General features: G+C 35.8%; 2 protein-coding genes across 3 annotated transcripts; both read right to left on the reverse strand.

Moving 5' to 3' along the window:
- Positions 1-337: 337 nt before the first annotated feature.
- On the reverse strand, positions 338-10,873 carry LOC146145173 (cilia- and flagella-associated protein 184-like). 2 transcript variants are annotated; one of them, XM_083389950.1, is made up of 14 exons: positions 10,789-10,873; positions 9,010-9,073; positions 8,424-8,519; positions 8,133-8,205; positions 7,311-7,396; positions 5,843-6,025; positions 5,644-5,729; positions 5,021-5,157; positions 4,133-4,343; positions 2,807-2,926; positions 2,460-2,552; positions 1,931-2,068; positions 901-1,017; positions 338-540 (listed from the first exon to the last, which is right to left on the reverse strand). In XM_083389950.1, the coding sequence occupies exons 1-14, from the start codon at positions 10,798-10,800 to the stop codon at positions 412-414; spliced, it is 1,545 nt and encodes a 514-aa protein (XP_083246076.1). In that variant the 5' UTR covers positions 10,801-10,873; the 3' UTR covers positions 338-411. The 2 variants fall into 2 exon arrangements, with proteins under 2 accessions (XP_083246076.1, XP_083246077.1); XM_083389951.1 differs by having other exon boundaries at positions 9,010-9,070; positions 10,789-10,866.
- Positions 10,874-14,231: 3,358 nt separating this feature from the next.
- On the reverse strand, positions 14,232-18,390 carry LOC146145174 (uncharacterized). Its single transcript, XM_083390500.1, has 3 exons — positions 18,124-18,390; positions 16,969-17,117; positions 14,232-15,288 (listed from the first exon to the last, which is right to left on the reverse strand). The coding sequence occupies exons 1-3, from the start codon at positions 18,388-18,390 to the stop codon at positions 14,232-14,234; spliced, it is 1,473 nt and encodes a 490-aa protein (XP_083246626.1).
- Positions 18,391-19,983: the final 1,593 nt, after the last annotated feature.

Raw genomic sequence — 19,983 nt, forward strand, 5'->3', positions numbered from 1 at the left:
GCTGGGTCAGACAGCTCTGTAGTGTTAGACGTGTTGCGGTTAACACTTGAAACTAACTATTACTAGAGCATTGGTTCTTAAAGTAGGGTCTATGGACCATCGGGATTTCAGTTTTGTGGGGTATTGCTAGGGACGGTAAATTCACAAAACAATTTTTGATGGCCTGCTGGGTGTGTTTTTTAGGTTTGGAAACCACCAAAAAAAAGTATACTTATCCTCAAAACCGGACTCCGCTTGTGTGACATAACTCAACATTTGGTTTCAATCTTCGTAGCTTGTTTTTATCGAACCTTGAACGCATATCGCTCATACGTAGCACTGCTTATTGCGTAGAACTTATTTATTATCACGACATGTAAGGGAGAACTTCGTAAAACAATAAAAAAAGTAAAGAAAGAAGGTTAACAACGGCTAACGCTTGGTCTCCTTGGCCAGCTCGATTTTTCTCTTTATTCCGTTGAGGTTAAGGGTCAGCTCAGCGTGGGTTCGTTTAAGCAGGTCCAAGCGATGGTAAAGATCGTCCGCTTCATCTGTGCTTGTCTGGAGTTAAGCACAACAGAATAAACGTTTTAAATAGCCCTAATTACAGGTTCAACCTCTAATAGAAAAATGAAGAAAAAAGTTGTATAAGTATAGAAATAAACAGCTCACACCAGCCGAGGCATAATTTTGAAAAAAAACGACTGCAGTTCAATACCTTATACAACGGATTTGAAAGATATATAATATACATAGTTATCATCACAAAGTCACAATCATCTTTTTTGTTAGATTATTTAAAAATGATTGCCTTAATCAACTTAACATAGAAGGAGCATTTCGAATTCAAAAAAGATAAATACTCCGGACAGAAAATCAATTGAAACATATAAAAACTGAAATTGACAGTATTTTAGTTACCTCAAAGTCCCTCAGGAGGTTAGCGTTGCCCAGCAATCCGCATTTTTGCTGCAGCTTCTGGTTGTCATGACGTAGAGCGTCTCGGGACTGTTTCGTGCGCGACAAGATATCACGTTTCTGTGATGCAAACGAAAGCGCAATGACACATGTTAAAAGGCGGTAATTGTAGCAAATTCCCAAGAGAAAATACGCGTTCCCATTGTGAAACAGCTCAGCTCAGCAAAACCGATAATGCTACAGCACCAACCAATGTGATGGCCCGTGATTTCACAGCTGTCATAAAACAAAAGGCCATTTCACATGATTGAAAAAAGTTTTGTCGGTATTACATTATATTTCAGCGGGAAGTTGAGTAACAGATAAAATTTTGCTTTCGCAAATCGCCCTACACTGGTATTATTTGGTAATATTTTGGCAGTAATATCTATACCTTAATTAATTGTTAAAAAACCATAAAACAAGAAAGTTTATTGCAATAAAAATACATATTTTATACATTTGAATATTATTGAAAACAATGAAGTTTTTATCCTCAAGCTAAATTTGCAGCGTTAACTTTGGTTGTATAGTGTATACCTTTAATACAGGGCTGTGGCTATTATTCGCTAAAAGAGAAGATTTGTGGCAAAAAGATCGAAACACCTTGATAACGGACCGAAATAAGACGTACGTAGGTCGTGTTGCCATTAAAGTTATTAGAGATTATTATTAACTAAACCAATTGCTGTCGGTAATTTTAGAGAGCAATGTTAAAAAATCGAAACGCGATTCTTTTTTTTTATTTTTTTATTTAAAAAATAGCGCATTGTTCTGGGGAAAATATAAAATGCAACGTAGAATAATTCAAAAAACAGTTCACGCGTTCCACGTTCAGCGTGTCAGATATTAACCGCGTTCTGTTTAGCAATCTTTTAAACTATCAGGTAAGCGTTAAAATGTGCAATAACAGTAAAAACAGTCACATTCAGTGCTAAGAGAGGAAGCCCTGTTGAGTGATATTGCTACTTAAAGCCACTTTTTATTCGCGCACCTGTGCTACATCCTGTTCCACCTCGCTCAGCTGCAATTTTCTCACGTGATTTTCCGCCTGTACGAATTGCAGCTTTTCCTTGAGGTGTGTAAGCACTTGCACAGTGCTCGTGATCTTTTTGCGGAGTTTTAACAGCTCCTGTTTACAGCATTATTGAATATGATAAAAAACACATTTAAAATATTTTTAAACGTCGCTTTTAAAATTGAAACTAATGCACGTTGATTGGAGTTAGTTTTCTCAGAAGTCTACTAAAACTGCAATGTTATAAACATAAGTTTTACCAATAAGTAAAAATCCTAGCAATGTAGGCAACTGGCGCCTCTGTTACGTAATATATCATTTTTTTATACGTTTCCTATTTATTTACCTTTGTTTTTATTATGGCACCAAGTTACAAATGGACGCTGTTTAGTTTAAAATTGTTTATCTACATTATGAATGAGGTTGAACAATCTAAAGTGAAGTGAAGAGTATACAATAAACAATAAACATGTCTCTTTCATATAACCACACTTATTTAAATTACCTCGTTCCTTTCTTCGATTTTCTCGTTATAGGTTTGATTTTCGATTTTCAATTGCTCGAAATCGATGAGATGAAGTCCCTCAGCCAGTTCCTCCTAGAAACAAAGCGCCAGTCCAGTGAAAATTGAACGCCCTTATTACTAAGGTTGATAAGGAGTGGTAAAGGGTCTCGGTATCATATTCCTAACTGTCAACATTTTAGTCTCTGAGTGGATTGTGATTTTAGGATTAAGTAGTGAAAAATTTTTACAACGAGTGCGAAAAATTGATAGATAAGATTATCATTTTCTTGTAATATTTATTCAATCTCGTTAAACAAGCTCTTTAGAAAATATTTGCATTAAATTACCTTCTGCTTTAACTGTAATTCTTGCTTTCGAAGCCTGTTTTTTAGTTTGATATTCTCCAGGCGGACTTGTGAAACCTCGGCCTCTTTTTTGCGTTCTAACTGCTCGTATAACTCAATGTCCTAAAAAAATATAATAAAATTAAAGTTAAAACCGCACAGTGCTGTGTTATTGGAAAAATTGCTGTTTAAGATTTTTTTATTGGGTACCTAATACTAAAAACAAAACTTAATTATTTTACATAATATATACATAATTATTTTATATAATATATATCAAGTAATTTGGCAAAAAAAAGTCTGTGTAGAGATGTTCTTATTAGGCCAGCGAGTTCTTCAAGGCACATACAGTTCTACATATAAGTGTCGCTGCCGTTGACAAATACGACTTTTTTATACCTGGCGCAGGGAGGGAGTTGGCAACCTTCGGTCCGCCGTTGTAAATTGTCCATCTATTTTAGCTATATTAACAAAACCAAAGTTCTTGTATGACTTGGTATGTGTGCGTTATAAGGGAAACTTTTGTAGCCTAAAAGAGTCACACTTACTACCGAACTCACAGTCATGACAGTTTTGTCAATGTAGTTTATAAGTAAATGTATTATATCGCATGTTGCGCAGATAACACTTTTTTATTACCGATTCTGATCAGATTACACAAAAAACACAAAAACACTTAAATTTATGGCGCTTCATGTCAGTATTTTATCACAAGATATTCTAAGTTTAACTTTTTCAAAACACTTTATCGAGAAATGTGCGCATAGTTTTGTGTGCATAATACAATATGAATTCTTGTAAATTATAGCTTTTGCAATTAGACTTTTTTTTTAATTGCATGAAAACTCACATTCTGTCTCTAATTTGTGATAAATTGCTTAAAAGCATGATTTTTAACAACAAATTCGTTGGTGGAAATTGGTACGGCCCGCCGACGCCTTGCTAAATTTTGTTTTGGACCGTAACCGAGAAAATGTTGCCTATACAGTTATACACCTGACCTAGCCTAGCGTATAAATGTTTCAGTTGCCATTACTTAATTGCATGAAAAGATTTTTGAGGGATTGTGTAGAGGTTGCAATGAAGGCGTTCAAGCCTTTTTTTGTTTTGAGAGCTCGATAAACAGTGTGTAAGAAAATGGCCATACACCATAAAACGAAGGTTTCTGACAAGTGCCCAACGCTTGATTTTTTCCAAGATATCCCGAATGCTTTGAAGCTGTTTCTTAACAATATTTTCGAAATACTGCTTTTTTACAATATTTTTAAATACTGCGAAATTAAACAAACGTTCATACAAAAAATTTCCACTGTTTGAGGTGTAACATACCTTTCCAGGTATCGGCCTTCCTGACCGACTATTAATGGCCGCCACGGCCACTGCTTTCTTAAACTCGATCGCCTGGGTCCATTCCACCTCGACTTTGCCGTGTTTTTCCGTCTTTTTCACCTTCAGTTCCTCCAGCTGTTCATTGTAAGTCTCTTGCTCTACAGTCTGCTGCTGTCGCAACTCGTCTAGATTGCTCATGTACTTCATGTACCTTTTATGAAGTGTGGAAATACATTTCGACAGGGTAATGATATTTTAAGGCTTTAGGAATTTTATAGGCAAAAAGTAGTAGAAACCAGGGCTGCGAAGTCGGACTCGGGACTCGAGGATTCGGTTTGTTTTGCTGGAGTCTACGTAAAACTACCCGAGTCCCGAGTCCGACATGCGCATGCGCAGTACCAAATTTTAAATCTAATATGGTGGAAAAAGGTGGTATAGCATATTGTTGAATATATCCCAACCATGTATTGTGAGTGAATAAATTATATGATACCCCTACAAGTGGATTACCGAATTTCCACGTTATTTTAATTACGTAAATTGGCGGAATATAGTCTGTCGAGTCAGGGCCGGACCCGGGACTCGACGAAATCGCACAATTGACCAGAGTCAGATTCGGGACTCGGACTCGGGCTATTTTTAAACGACTCCGCAGCCCTGGTAGAAACTATGTCGACGTGGCTTAAGTCCCAAACTTCAAGACAATATTAAACAAACAAACAAATATATTGCGATACGTTTCCAAAGATAACACTAAACGTAATATTCTTTAACGACATAGTAAGCACATTGTTTACCTTGATGGTAGTGCACATAAAACTATTTTCACACAAGCAATTTAACCCCTAAAAAGACTGGCGGGATGTTTTGCTATTATAACACGTTTACCTTTGCTCCTGGTCCGTGACATTTTTGTCGACTTCCTGTCTAGCTTCTTCTGTCTTCTTTTTTCGGAAATATTCTGACAGTTTGTGTTGAAGGGCGTGGTTTTGCTGGTTCAGCTGCTCGCGTTCGTTAAGCGCTGTCTAAATCCATATTAAACAATGAGAATAAATAGCGACTGGTTTCGGTAATAAAACATTTCTGAAAATTGTCGGACGAATAATTTTATAATTGATACAATGTCTAGCAGCAACAGTATATTCATTTCTGAAAATGGAACGAAACATTCGCTGGAATCCCTTTCACCAAATTTATTCTCAGAGTACAGTTTTAAAAATACTACAATCAATACAAAAATCTCATTAACGAAAATTACAGTTTGCTTTAATGTTTTCATATATTTTCGGGTGACCCTGAAAAAATAAGTTTACACAAATTAAAAAAAAAATGTTCGTGTCATTTATTTCAGAAGGTTCGTACCATTATAGTAGTTTATTCCCGAGAGAATATATTTTTTAAACCAAACGAACGCCGATTCTGTGCTAACCCCACGTCCCAAAAAGTCATTTGGTATTTGTACTTCTTATTTAGCAAACTACTTCCATTATACACAGAGTGAGTAACTAAACCTGATAACTTTGAAGCAACTCCTCTCTGTCGTATTGAGGAATTTCAATTTCGTCTTCCAACAACTGATACTGCTCTTCATCAATGCCTGCCAAGACGTTAAGGAAATAGTTGATATAGAAATAGTTTGATACCAAAGAATCATAACCTTAAGTTAGTCACTAAAAAAATTTTAATTTTTAGAGAGTTGTGGAATGGTACCTTCTCCCTCCGGCGAGATTGGTCGAGGAAGAAGGTCATCTTCTGTTGGGGGTCCATCAAGCTCCAAAGTTGGAGTTTCTCCACGTGATAAACTCTCGGTAATAACGGGAGCTTCGTCAACATCTTCCGTCTCTGGAGGAACTTCTTTCTCTTTGTCTCCTTTCTCTTCACCCTCCTCTTCTTCTAAACGGGTAGTTAGAAAATCGAAATTAACGATAAATAGTCATTTATTCAACAAATATTCTAATTAATTAAGAGCCTGACAACCCACAAGGTTGTCTAACCTAGGTTAATAGTTTATCAAAGCGTTACCTGTTCTAAGTCAAACATATTGTTACATCTTAGCTTGCGATTCGGGGATAGCAAGTGTTCATCCAAACTGATGCATTTTCATGAATTTCGTTAAACTTAAATTCAAACTAGGCTTGCTTTTATTTAGAGATGTGTGACAACCTTCAAATATACAATGATAAATGCCATAAGCGACGTACAGGCCTCGCAATTTAAAATTTTAAAACCCTGTAACAGACGTGTACTTTTCTTTATTTTTTATTTTTGTGTTCATTTTAAGTCAGTTTTTCCTCCAATTTTGCTATATAAGAACATAATGGTTGGAGGTTTTAATTAGACGTAGGATGAATATCAAAACCCATATATAAGTAGGTAACATTTTGAACGTTTCAATTAACTCTTCATTCGTTTTCAACATAGTGAGAAGGTACTGATTCTGATTCAATGTATATATATTCTGCCGAGTTAAACTACACAAAAGAAGGAAAATAGGATAAATCACTGTCTAAAGTGGGGTAGTTGATGTACAGCGATAAGAATGTAAGTCACCAATAACAGATAAGGCTCATTTTTCCTTTAGTTTAATGCTTAGTACAAAACTAGTTCTGTCAAACTGTATGCAAGTAACGACATCTTAATAAAGTAGCCATGTAGCACATAAATCTAACAGTTCATGTTTTTACTTTTTCGCACTAACAAACGCTTTTTAACTTGTGGGCGGTTAAAGTCGTTCAGGTTGGCAGCGCATTTGCGCAGGCATACTTTAGGTTTGGTTGGGGAAAATTAGGTTTAAAATCTGCGCTAACAAACAATTCAATTAATTTCATGTTATTTAGTATTGTATCAGAATGTTTGTTGGGATAAAAAAAACTTTATTAAAGGCCCTAATATACATCTTCAATAAACGTATGCCGTTGGTTAAAAACGGTTGAGTCGGTTCCATGGGAAGAATGGCTTTGTAAAGTATGCCGCGACAAGAAAAAGTTGGTAAAAGTGGGCAGTAGCATTAACACGGTTGAGAATCCCTGAACTGAACAAAAATAGATTGTAGTTATCCTTAATGTATATTTCTGGCTACCTAGCAGCCATAGACTTAAAAAAGAAGTTAAGTCCATATTTCCATAAGCAACTTATTCACTTATAATTTAACTATCATTTAGAAGCTTATCATACTTACTAACTGTTTCCATTTGCTCCCCCTCAGAAGCTTTCTGTTCTTCAGTATCTTCAGGCACCCCTTCATCAGGTCTAGTAGTTTCTCCACTAAACATTAAATTTACTGCTTTATTACCAATTCTTCCAACAATGGAGATTAATAGTCATTACAAGAAAAAATAGAGATTCAGTTACTGGTAGTTAGCAGCAGGGCAGCGGAGTCGGTCAAAACCATTCCGAGTTTGATTACGGCCTAAATAAAAGTTTAATCCAACTCAGTCCAGTCATGAGTCCTGACTCTACAGAATGTACTCTACCCATTTACTTCACTCAAACAGTGGATATATATTAACTTTCCCAAAGGGGCTGTCATATAACTCATCCATCTACAAATCATGGTTGGACAATATTCCACCTTAATAATTTAGTTTTCAGCCTTATTGTTTCAAATTTTATTTAACGCATGTAAGTCGGACTCCGGTAGTCATATGTAGTCTTACTCGAGTCCCGTGTTCGACTCTAGTAAAATAAACTGACCCTTTGTTAAAGTCCTACCGCATCCCTGGTTAGCAGGACAGGTAAGGGATATATTATGGGAATCACATTTTGGTTTAATGTGATATGGTCGGTTTCAGGAATGTGAGCCAAGTTAAGGATAGATGTTGAGTGATTTTACTGTCAGACTTCCACAAAAGTAATATTTTGAGGAAATGTAAAAGATCTGTAACATGTAACACTTAAAATATGTTAACAAAAAATAGAACAATATGAATAGTCTGAGGTATATTTTGTAGTCTGAGGTATATTTTGATTAAAAGTTTGGGATGCATTTTTTTAAACTTACTCATCTTGTTTTTGTACTTCTTGTTCTTCTGGGGGCTGAGCAATCTCCTCTGTCATTGGTGCATCTTCCACTTCTACTTAAAAAGCAACAACTAGGCATATGTGAAAAAACGATTTTGTCTTTTTATTTTAGGTGTAAAGAATTTCAAATCAATAAGTACTGAAGCCCAATTAATCAGTACCTGGTTTTGTACTTACACAATATCTGCTTTAACTGAAAATAACAAAGCATATTTTACCCAAGCTAGCACTGAACCACGTCAAAAAGTTAAGAAAATTCTGGTAATTTTACCTTTATTTTCTGCTTCTGCTGCAGGGGTGGATACAGCTTCATCACCTTCAATAATTTTGTCAGCATCTGCTTCTGCTGGTGGTTCTTCAGGTGTAGCTGATAACAGTGTTGTAGTGACTCAAGTTAAAGGCTTGATTCAAATTTCTTGTCTTAAGCGTTTCACAATGACTTTATTTGACTTTATACATTTGTTTAAAAAAATATTTTTAATGCCTTTGCTGTAACTTTAGTTTTACTTGGTTTGACAATAACCTAGACTGGGAACTTGATTTGTTATTTTTTAATAATTCTATTTGGATTATTTTAGTTAATTTGCAAAATGGCTTGACTGTGACTTTAGTAATTTCGCAAATGACTTGACTGTGATTTAAGTCATTCTATGATTACTTGTTTACACTGGCTGATAATATCACATTGTTTAAATAATAGACATATCTTTAACTGTTTACAGCAATTTTTCAATTAATTTTGTTAAAAAGTACTACAATATCACAGAAAAAAGAAGACTATACAATAAAGCTGACCTTTTCTTATCATAACCACAATAGTTAGGAAATTACATATATAAACTAATATAAATTATTACCTTCTAAAGTTGATTCTGGTTGGGGCTTATTTGATTCTTCAGGAAGGGCTTCTGGAGCTTCCTGCTAAATAAAAAGTCAAAAAATAAAATGTTGTATATAAAATTAGGTTAGTTTATTTAAGGTACAGTTGTAAATGGTGTATTACCAAGAATAGTTGACTACAAAACACAACTGTTTGTTTAAAATTAGCAAGATCATGCAGATGATTTATTCATTTTTTTAAAAACACACAGAAAATAAAAAAAGCCATATTAGGTGTCGCATATGTAAAGAATAATAAGCTATAGTGGTTACACTAGAAAAAAAATGATAGAAATGTCGATTTTATAGATAAATAATATAAATTAACAAAGTGATATGTATGGCCAAGATAATCAGTTTTCACTGCAAGCTTAATTTTTCTTGTCCTTGCTTGCCTGAAAATGTTTATTTGACTGACTCAGTGATTCTTAGCTAGGGTTCCATTGAACCCCTAGGGTTGCCATGTTGCTATGATTACAACATGAAGTTTGCTGAGTTTTCTCTAAAACATGACCGCACTTTGTAAAGTAACACGACAATATAATGATGTCTGATATAACTGGTATTTATTCCGCTGTTCCAGGGGTTCTACATGAACATATTCTGAAGCATTAACACATGCCCTAATTAAGGTAGTAATAATTTTTGGAAATTTTCACCTAAACCAAAGCAAGATAGTAAAGATACTATCAGTATCATTGAAGTAAATGAATTTATTTGACACTGAGCTTTGTTATAACTTCAATATCGAATTATGTTTTAAAAGCCTTAGTTATTACAATTCGTCACCGACAGCAAAAAAATGTGGCTTTATTACCGATATGTATTACCAATAAATGTGGTAGATTTTTGGTTTTGTAGCTCAGCTAAAATTTGCGATTAATCGAAAGCTTGCAGGATATCTCTGAGGTTCAACAGGCTAGCAATTATTAAGGACCACTGAACCAATCAATTAACATGGGTAAAGCCGCCCAACGGCCCATATAAAGGTGTACACAAATGTTTCAGTAAAGCTCAAGCTATGTAATTATATTTAAACAATATCTAACCAAGGTAAACAATTAAAGTGCTTAAGTAAAAAATAAAAGAATTCACAAATAAATGTGGAACACAAAAAAAACTTATTTATAAATAGTTGCTGTATATAGTATACTAATCTTATAGCACAACAAGAAAAATTAATTTTTTTAAATTGGGTCCGTCATTTTTTACAAACAATAGGCATTTTCGAGATGTTCATGAATAACATATTAAAACCATTATACGTATATTACTGTAAATAGGAATGAAGTACAACATAAATATTAAATATATACTTTAGCAATACTCCCAAGTTACTGTTCTTTCAGCTGTGTCTCTTTCTGATTGGGAAGAAGAACTAACTTTATTACAGCGGTGCAATTTTGGCTAATTAATCATTTTACATGCCCAATATTAAAAGTTTTCAATTAAGTTTCGCTATACCGTAGTGCCAACATTTGTTATAGTATATTGGCTCATTGAAAACGTTTTTGAAACAGTGTGGTATTTCTCATACAAAGCATTAATTATCAAAACAAAATATGTATATTGGAGAAACAAAACTTATTTTTAAAAAATGAGCACGTTTTGGGTAAAACCAGCATTAGTTACGAAAATGTATGGCTTATATTTTGAATATTAACAAATGGGATCAGTAGATCAGTTCAGCAGACAAAATTTTGGGTTCAACACACAAATGGCATTTTTTGTCATAATAAAAGAAAATACATACTTACCGAATCTGACATTTTACGAAGGACTTATTCTGGCCTATTAGTAAAAGTAAAATTGAATTGCAAAAAGTTATCTAGAAAGATCAAGACCATTTAATAAACAAAACAGAAAATTAGACAGCGTGACGTGTTGTCATAGTTGCCCGGCCAACACTTGTAGCGCTGTGCCTAAAGATTTTTACTTGTGGGTAATTCCTTGTCAAACCACCAGAGAAAAATGCAACCCACGATGCGATTATCTACAAAGCTTTACAAATATAAAAAAAACTGTGACTACGTCGTTTAAGAACCGAAATACAGCTGTTTTAAAGTTTGGCGAAACTGTAACTGTCGTCAGATGATATCCATTTTTGTGGTCATTTCAGTATGACAAAACAAAACTTGTAACTTGAACAGGTTTTTGCGTTACCAGTCAAATTCTCTGGCTAGACATATACCGCGCTACTAAAAATTCTCTGATAGGCCATATAAGTGCGAATGCGCTAACATAGGACTAATTTTATTCTGGTTGTTTAATACGAATTCAGAAGTCAAATTAAGCGCGCGAGAAAATTTACCTTTCGTTGTACATACAGACAGCTTGTAAGCTATCTCAGTTATATTTTTCTTAACTTGGAGAAGTACTGTCAAAAAAAATTAAATACGAAATCAGGCCATACCGTACTACCAAAGTGGCAGAAGGACCTAAACTGCCTCACTCTAACAGTTTTTTTTCAAGGAACTTATTCCATTTGATGGTATTGTGCATTTGGTTATTATGTCGGTGATCCTAATACTAATACCATGGTGTCAAAGATCAATTAGCTGCAGCTATTTTTTATTGTTTTGTGTGTTTCTCTCGAATGCACTTAGGAATTCTGTCCAGTGTCGAAAAGAGTTATTACGTTGGTCAACGTATTGTTGAAATTTACATATATACGTTCAAAACAAACATATAGTATCGTCTAATAGTTTTCTAATACGCTCCATTTAGGAGGTTTTGCCATGACAACAAATAACATGAACGAAATGTGTGTGTTTGCAGACGGTGAAGGTCAACGATATTGACAGTCCTTTACAAAATTGATACAGCAGGGGTTCTTAAACTTGTTTTACTGCGGACCCCTAAAATTTGTTTTTGCTTCGCGTTGACCAAGGTAGGCAAGGCATTTTAGAGATGACGTCATAAATTGACGACACAATACTAATAGACGGCTGTTTCCGGTCAAAAAACATGCAGAAGTGAAATGGAGTCTAAATACATTCAGTGCAAAAACGTTTTATTTTTAATCAAACTGTTTCCTTTGAAAAAAATATTACTTTTTAAATATAGACCAATATTTGAATTCGGCCCTCGGACCCCCTAACAACCCCCAAGGCGTCCATGGACCCCAGTTTAAGAAGCCCTGGTCTACAGTGAAGGAGATCGTCATTATTATTATATGAAAGATAAGTAACGTTGAAAGATTTATCGTAACTTGTCCATCAGGTAAGGTCCTTGTTATTTCACGCGACTAACGGTATAATAATAGCGTGCACTTTAATAGAATCCGATATCATTGGTAGTAGGTTTCTGTTTGTAGATCACTGGTTCGCTGACAAGTATAGAAAAAATAAAATTCAAAGTTAGAAAAACAAAGTGAAACACAGAATCATGTTTCTTTTTAAATGATTATGTATTTTGGTACAGTATACATCAGGGGTCGGCAATTCCTGGCACGGGATGTTTTTTCAGCGCATGCCAAATGATTTGACGCGTATGTTGTATCACTTAAAAAAGTGCAACCATTACATTTACATTACTATCACATCGTTAACATTATTATTACATCACTAACACTAGCACTAACTAAATGCTTGCTAATATTTCCAGTTCGTGTCACAAATTAGTGTCTTAACTGTTGTATTTAACAATATTGTTGTGGGCGTTAAACTTGTTTTTTACGACTAATCGTTCGTATTACGCCACAATTATCAGCAGGGTCAGGGTATTTTTACAGAATTTAACTTAAAATTATAGGTTTAATGGCGTCTTCCAAGGTACGTAAATTAGTAAAACTACCCGAGTCCGACGTGTGCGCATGCGAAGTACCAAATTACTAAACTGCTAAGGAAGCAAACTGTAAATTCAAGGTGGAATAACCTATTATGATGGCATATTTTTGATGAACCATATGAGTGAATTGCTGAATATCCATTTTATTTGAGTTACGTCAATCGGTGAAATACAGGCTGCTGTGGAGTCGGAGCCGGACTCGGGACTCGGGACTCGTTAAAATTGCACATTTGGCCGGAATAGCATACGAGAGTCTCACTCGGGTTCAATTTTTGGCCGGAGTCGGACTCAGGTTGTTTGTAACCGACTTTGGAGTCCTGGTTTCCTGTGCAAAACCAAACATAGAAAAAAGTATGGCACGGGAGTTGTTGATATTTTAACATTATCCATAAACTGGCACACTGATTACGAAAGGTTACCGACCCCTGGTATATAGCAAGGTTATGGTCATCCGTAGGAACTGACGATACCGGTTTAGTCGAAATATGTAAACCTCTGACAAAAGTATTTTATAACTATAGGTATAATAACGAGATTAACAGGGTCGTATGGCCCTATGTTTGACCACTTTAAACTAGATAAACAAGGGTTGGTATTTATTTACAATTTGTCATGACCAGTCGGCCCACGATTTACCAAATAGCACTATTTACCAAATAGCATCCTTGGCCTTCGGCCTTTGGTTTTTAAGGTAATTTGTTGCGGATCATCTTATTAAGTCCAGTGTGTCTGATAACAAACAATTTTCACTAATATAAGGCACTTGCCAGCCGGGGGTGTCAATCAGCATTTTCCTGCAGCGAATTGCACTCGCGTTGGCCAAAGTCCGAGTGCAAAATCTCAACCCTGCGCTTTCAGAAGTAATTTTTATTTCGCGTTGTTTTAGTGTTTCTCGTTTAGCGTCTTGTGCACTCAGTCCTTCATCAGTGCAATTTTAGTATATCACGTTAAACGGTTTTTTAGCGCTTTGCGACAATCTATCCCCCTTTTGTAATATGGGCATTTGTATTATTGGTATATCACGAAAAAAATGATTATGAAAAAATAAAACAAAATAAATTAACAATTTAGCAGCAGAAGAGCAAAAACCACTGCCTGCCTAACAATTGTGTTAATGACATTGCCCTAGTGCTCATGGGTTTTCTAGTCAAAAAATACTGATAACCCTGTTACAAGAATGATGTGTACATTTCTGATGCATTGACAATGCTAAAACTTATACGTATGATTTGTTTTATTCGATTTTAAAGCACCAATTATAAACGTTTTTTAATAATAAGGATACACACACACGTGTTCAACAACTGTGATGCAGCCCTTCTGAAGTCCCTTTTTTCAATACATTAAATTAGATATGGATTCAGTTGCATGTTGTTGAAATAAAAATCTTGGACAGACTCGACGTTGAACATCAATGTGTAACAGAGCTAACAGCCGTTGAAGAAGTACCAGCTGATTTATTACCGCGTCCTGTTTTGTTGTGGGTAAGCTTACCAACGTTTATCTGCATCCTAAAAAATTTCTTCGTTCCATTTCTAAAGCTTTCGTTTCTCGCGTTGTACACAAAAAAATTCCCGGCGCTATTGCAAACCAATGCCATAACCGCAATAAACTCGAAGGTAACATATCCAGCTGCTAAAGTCGGCTTCAAATCCATTGGTCTGTGGTAAGCAATACCGGATAACAGAAGAGCACCAAGTATTGAAAGAAGCACTGGAAGCAGGTTGGCTGTAAATACTAGTACCATGACTAGCAGTGTCTTTGTAAGTCTGATTTCCATTGCGAAATTATCAGCGCACCTGTCGCGGGCGTGTTTGAACGTATATGCACAAGTAGCAATTGTGGTGACCCACATGCCTACAAACGGCAGAAGAAACGTTACCAAGTTGAGGTACAAAGCGTGCTGGCCTGCTGAGGATATCATTACTGAAGCAACTACTGCAAACTTCAAGGTAGGTACGTAAAACGGTAAAGATGCCAACAGAGCGGCAACTATCCAAAGAACGATGACCGCCTTTTTAGCCAGAATTTTTGCATTGTCAGGACTGTACTTCAGCGGTTTGCGAACAACACTAAGTCTGTCCCAACCCGCCAGTAAAAGCGTATTGACTGAAATACATAAGCAAAACGTGGTCACGAAGCCAACAAGCCAAACATACGGGGTGTAAAGCACAGCCTTAAAACGTCCACTGGGCAGGTACAAATCGTCCGAACCGTTATTATTTTGGAAGGCTTGATTAATTTCAGGCTGGTGGTGTGCAATTGTGTAAAGCACATAGGAAAATGAAGGCAATACTATAACTCCAACCAATAAATCAGCAACCGCCAACGATAATTTATAAACTCCCTGGCTGTTGAGCAAGTTTCTGTTGCAATGAAATACTGCCACCACACATGCGTTGACGACTGTTGTTGTGAATGATATAACAGCAATTAGAACAATACAAAATATGAATCCACCTCGACACCTGTCAAGAAAAAAGAAGTTCGATTTCAAAACTATAGTTTTTTTTATCGCGGTGGCGGTGTTATTATAAAATCATGAAACAGATACAAGGGTCATAGGTCCTGCCTGCGGCATCTAACCCACACATCCTTTGTCTACTATTCCATTTTACCATTATAACGTATGACGTATGTTATTGTTTCTAACAGGACCTTTTTTTGTCTTTACGGCAAGGGGGGAGGGGGCACTTGCCCCCCCCTGGAATTTCAAAATGCGATTATTAGTATTATTTATAAGTGTAATATGTATTACTTATGAAGGTTAAAAATATTATACATTACCTATTGCCCCCAGTGGCGTATCCAGGGGGGCGGGAGTTCTTATCCCCTTTTTTGTAAGTGATATTATCGTTTTTTGTTCGTTTTTGTCATGGCTTAACAAACTGTTCGAAGCGGCTTGCTTTTTAAGTGATGGGGTCACGCGTCTTAGCACAGCTCGGCGCAGATGTTGCGTTAATCTAATAACACCCGGGGAAAAACGTTCTTTGTTTAGTGTTGCAGGTGGCAAAAGACGTGCTTGTAATTTAGCGCTCGTTCTGTTCATGGAACTTAAAAACTACGCTGCTGATAGTCGAATAATGTGTGATTCTACCATAATTAATCACACATATTTCACGGTCTTGGTTTGTTTCAGGCCGCCCCCTTTTTATTTTCTGGTTACGCCCCAGATTGCCCCCCCCTGGAAAATTTTCTGCGGGCGCCCCTTGGTATGGGTAAAAGTTTTCATAATAAAAAATGTTTTTGAGGGGAAGTTCTGGGAAAGTTTACAACTTCAACTATAAATAAATGTTTTTATTAAATTTATGTATAAAATCGGTCACAACATTTCAAAAATCAGGAGTTTTACACTTATAAGAAACATTGTCAGAATATGTAGGTTAAGCAGTTTTAAATGCAAAGCGCATTTTAAGGGGCCTAAAATATATTTCGTATTTCAAAAGCAATTGTTAAAAGCTTTTGCCCTAATGGATTGTTGGAATAAACCTTGTTTGCTAACGGATATAAATTAGGAACCATTTTGCAGCTTCCCATATAAAATCGCACTCGTAAAGTCCATGTTATGTTTGACCAAGTAGTAGATGAACGGCTGTAATTTTTATGTCATCATCCTATTAGAAGACGTATTCTACAAGCAAATATTCAACCCGTCACACAATTATCTTGTTTATATTTAAATATTACTTTAAAGAGAACGGTTAAATCCCATGATCGGAGATACCAAACTGTCGTTTTATTTGAGTTCCTATACTGGCTTTAAAAAAGCAGTCGTATTATTTTATGGTTAGTGATTGCACAGTAGCATAAAAATTTTAAGATGGCGCCTCTTTAAGATTTAATAGACCGTAGGAAGAAACGTCGAAGATTTACCGAATTGTTAAGTTGTTATGTCCGCGAATACGATTTGAAACTACATTATAGCTTTAACAACCAGCGTAATCTAAAACACTACTTTGTAAGTTATTAATATAATGTTTTAAACTTTTAAACATGTCGCACGCCAGCTGAACAAGTCATTTGCGTAGAAAGGGATACCAACTAGTTTTTACATGGGCAACACAATAACACTTAGTGTTGTTTATCAGCGTACACAAACAAACCTGACAAGACAATTACCCTTCGTCCTAAACCGCGATAACACTCACCATCCGTCCATACACCTCCAGTAGGAGCTTCCAAACTTTTTAACATTATGCACAGTCGTCCCGCACCAAATCACTCCGCAGAAAGGCATCAGCACGAAAACACTTTCGTGAAATTGTCCAAACGATTTCACAACGTCGTACGCAGCTACCTAAAAACAAAAAATAATCCAGAGGGAAATGTTAAAATTTTCTCTATCTAATTACATCAGATATTTCGTGATATGTCTTTTAAAACTTAAATTCTATGTGTTTAAAGAAAACGCTTGTAACCTACACCGAAAGAGAGCTTTTGCACCTGGGGTTATTTTTTTATAGAGGGACGGATAACTGAATGCCTGACGATCGCGGGCTGGATAACTGTAAGGATAAACTTCGCTGGCGAAAAACTAAATTTAAAGTCAACCTCGGCCTGTTTTTAGCTACTTTTTTCAAAACAGAATTAAGTCACCGTGGATCTTCCATAGCAATTTTTGGGCGTGCGCGACCACTTGATACGTCAAACTTTTTGTACTTTCCTTTGGAGTTCAGAGACCTCCCTTGACGTATTGTGAGGGATTTTTCTAAAACGTGAGGCGGGCTAGCCACAAATTGTTGAGTGACAATGAAAGGGGGCAATATGAAGGTTGAGAACCACTGACCTAAGCTACAACTATATACATTTCACAAACTGGATACCGTACTTTAATGGGGTTGTAAATATAAAGGATTCCAAAGCAAAAGATCGTTAAGAAATAATAAAAGATGTTCGTGGAATAATATAAAAATTTAACACGACCAAGGCGCAAACATGTTTTTGCGTTTTTATTCGTCCGCTGTTTTACTGTTTTTTCTTATTAATTTGCTATGGGATATAATAATTTGTGAGAAACTAGCGCAATCTGTTATGTCAGATTTGCGCGCGCATATAGTTCCTGCAGCAAATTAAAAAAACATCGATTTACCGGAATTCAGACGTTTTATTGGTTAATTTTGAAGATTTAATTTAGTATATTCTGTCAGGTCGGTATTCGTAATAATTTCTCAAACGTAATGTGCTGAGTGTGGACTCTAGAGAAAGACATTAACTATGCGGTTTTAACATTCCGACGTTTAAATTTATTCTTGTACTGGATACGCTTTTGTCATATAAATCAATTGAAACTCAATATAAAACACCTGAACACAAGCAGACGGGTTTTCCGGTAAGTCTTTCTCAGCCAGTTTCTCCGCTACTTGTCGCCAATGCTCATCTGTGACGTTTTTTGACGAGGCTGGCGCGTTTTCCAAAGTAACAGCGCCGACGTTTTGGTAACATTCTTTCAGAAACTTCGGTCGGTCGCAAGCGCGCTGATAGATTGTCTTCGTAAAGTTCGTCAACGCAAACGTTTGGTTCCGGCATTCGGATTCAAATTGCGGACAATTCCATCGCCGAAGGGTCTCCATGTTTTCGCTTAGGTACATGCCCCCAAGGTACCAATAAGTAGAAAAAAGCTTGTGTTGGACATCGCAGCAAAATAGTTCCTTTTTTCTGTCTACAATTGCGCGGTCGCGATGGGCCGCACACCAAACGTTTTCCGATATTTCTGCAAGTAACATTTGAGTAGTCAAAATGCATTTTGATCAGGGTCGGATCCAGGGGATGGGGAGAACGTGGCCATTGCCCCCGAAACAGTATTTTTTGCCTATTTTTACTAACGTAAATTGCAAACAAATTTCACGCTCCTTGCGAGTCTAGGTTACGTTTGTAGTATGTCTCAACCCATTCTAATACATTTGTTTTAAAAAGGTGTCGCGCGTCTCATCGCACCATCGAAACAGAACGTTTTTAAGTTAAACGATGTAAAGGCGCTTTTTTGCTTTGCGCGAAGCGATAACATTTTTGTGACACATATATGTTTTGCATTAAAAGTAACAACTCTCCAACCTAAAACTTCAATGAAATGTGAATTGTTTTCTAAAAACTACTTTTTTATGACGTCGCGTTTAGAATTACTTTGTGACGTCACATTTTTACGTAAGTTTGTGACTTCACGTTATAACGTAACTTTGTGATGTCAAAAAATCCTAGATCCGCGCGTGTTTTGATCCAGCAGACAACCACAAAGGCAATCAACAAAACAGTAATTTTCTGTTATGAAAACGTTTAACATAATCTTTGTCAAACCAATGAAATCCCAGCAGTATACTTAAATATAAGATTGAACAAAGCTATGTAGGTGACATAAAAACAATAGGTGCCATGTAGCAAAAGCTATTCATGTCAATTTGGAGGACATTATTAATAAGTCTATAATCACATTTTATAAACATAAAAAACATTTTACGGATAATGTGAAACCAAAAATAGAAGGTTTGTTAATATTGTAATAAAAAAAATAATTTTAGCGGTCAAACAAGTAGTTTAACTCTAAGCAAAAGTTCCCCGTCCTATAAATTGTTTAGTTGTTGGCATGTTGGGTTTTGTACATAAAACAATTTTTTGCATAACCAGCTGCTAACATTACAACGGTTTCGCGGTAGAAAAAATAATACAAACAAACTTCATCGCAACAGAAGGTTTCAGTTAGTTTATTAAACTTGTCAGATACCGAAACGATAAAGTAAAGTTGTTCAGCATTTCTCTAAATATAAGTAATTTTCAGAAAAATAGTTATTGCGTCAATGAACATCGCTATAGAACACATTATAGGCTGCAGCGTTATTAATATTTATTATGCTTTCACATGCAAGTCATCTACTTTTTATTCTGTTATTAAAACTCCATTGAATGATTTTTTTCTAATAACAATTGGTACATTTATTTACTTACCTAATGTAGTGAATGGCCATGCCGACATAGCTGCTAGAAAAGTTACATCACTTTCATTTGTAGATGTTGCAACAACGTGATAAACATTCCACACTAAAAAAACAGCCAGCAACATTTTCTACAAAAATTAAATAACGGCAAACAATTGTGTTTCCTGAAGTTATATAAACAAAATTTGATTTCGTTAGCTGTTACAAAAGCGGCGCAAGATCAATTAGCCAAAACAG

Source organism: Ascidiella aspersa, chromosome 5 (genome assembly GCF_963924565.1).
Source record: "Ascidiella aspersa chromosome 5, kaAscAspe10.2, whole genome shotgun sequence".
Classification (NCBI taxonomy): domain Eukaryota; kingdom Metazoa; phylum Chordata; class Ascidiacea; order Phlebobranchia; family Ascidiidae; genus Ascidiella; species Ascidiella aspersa.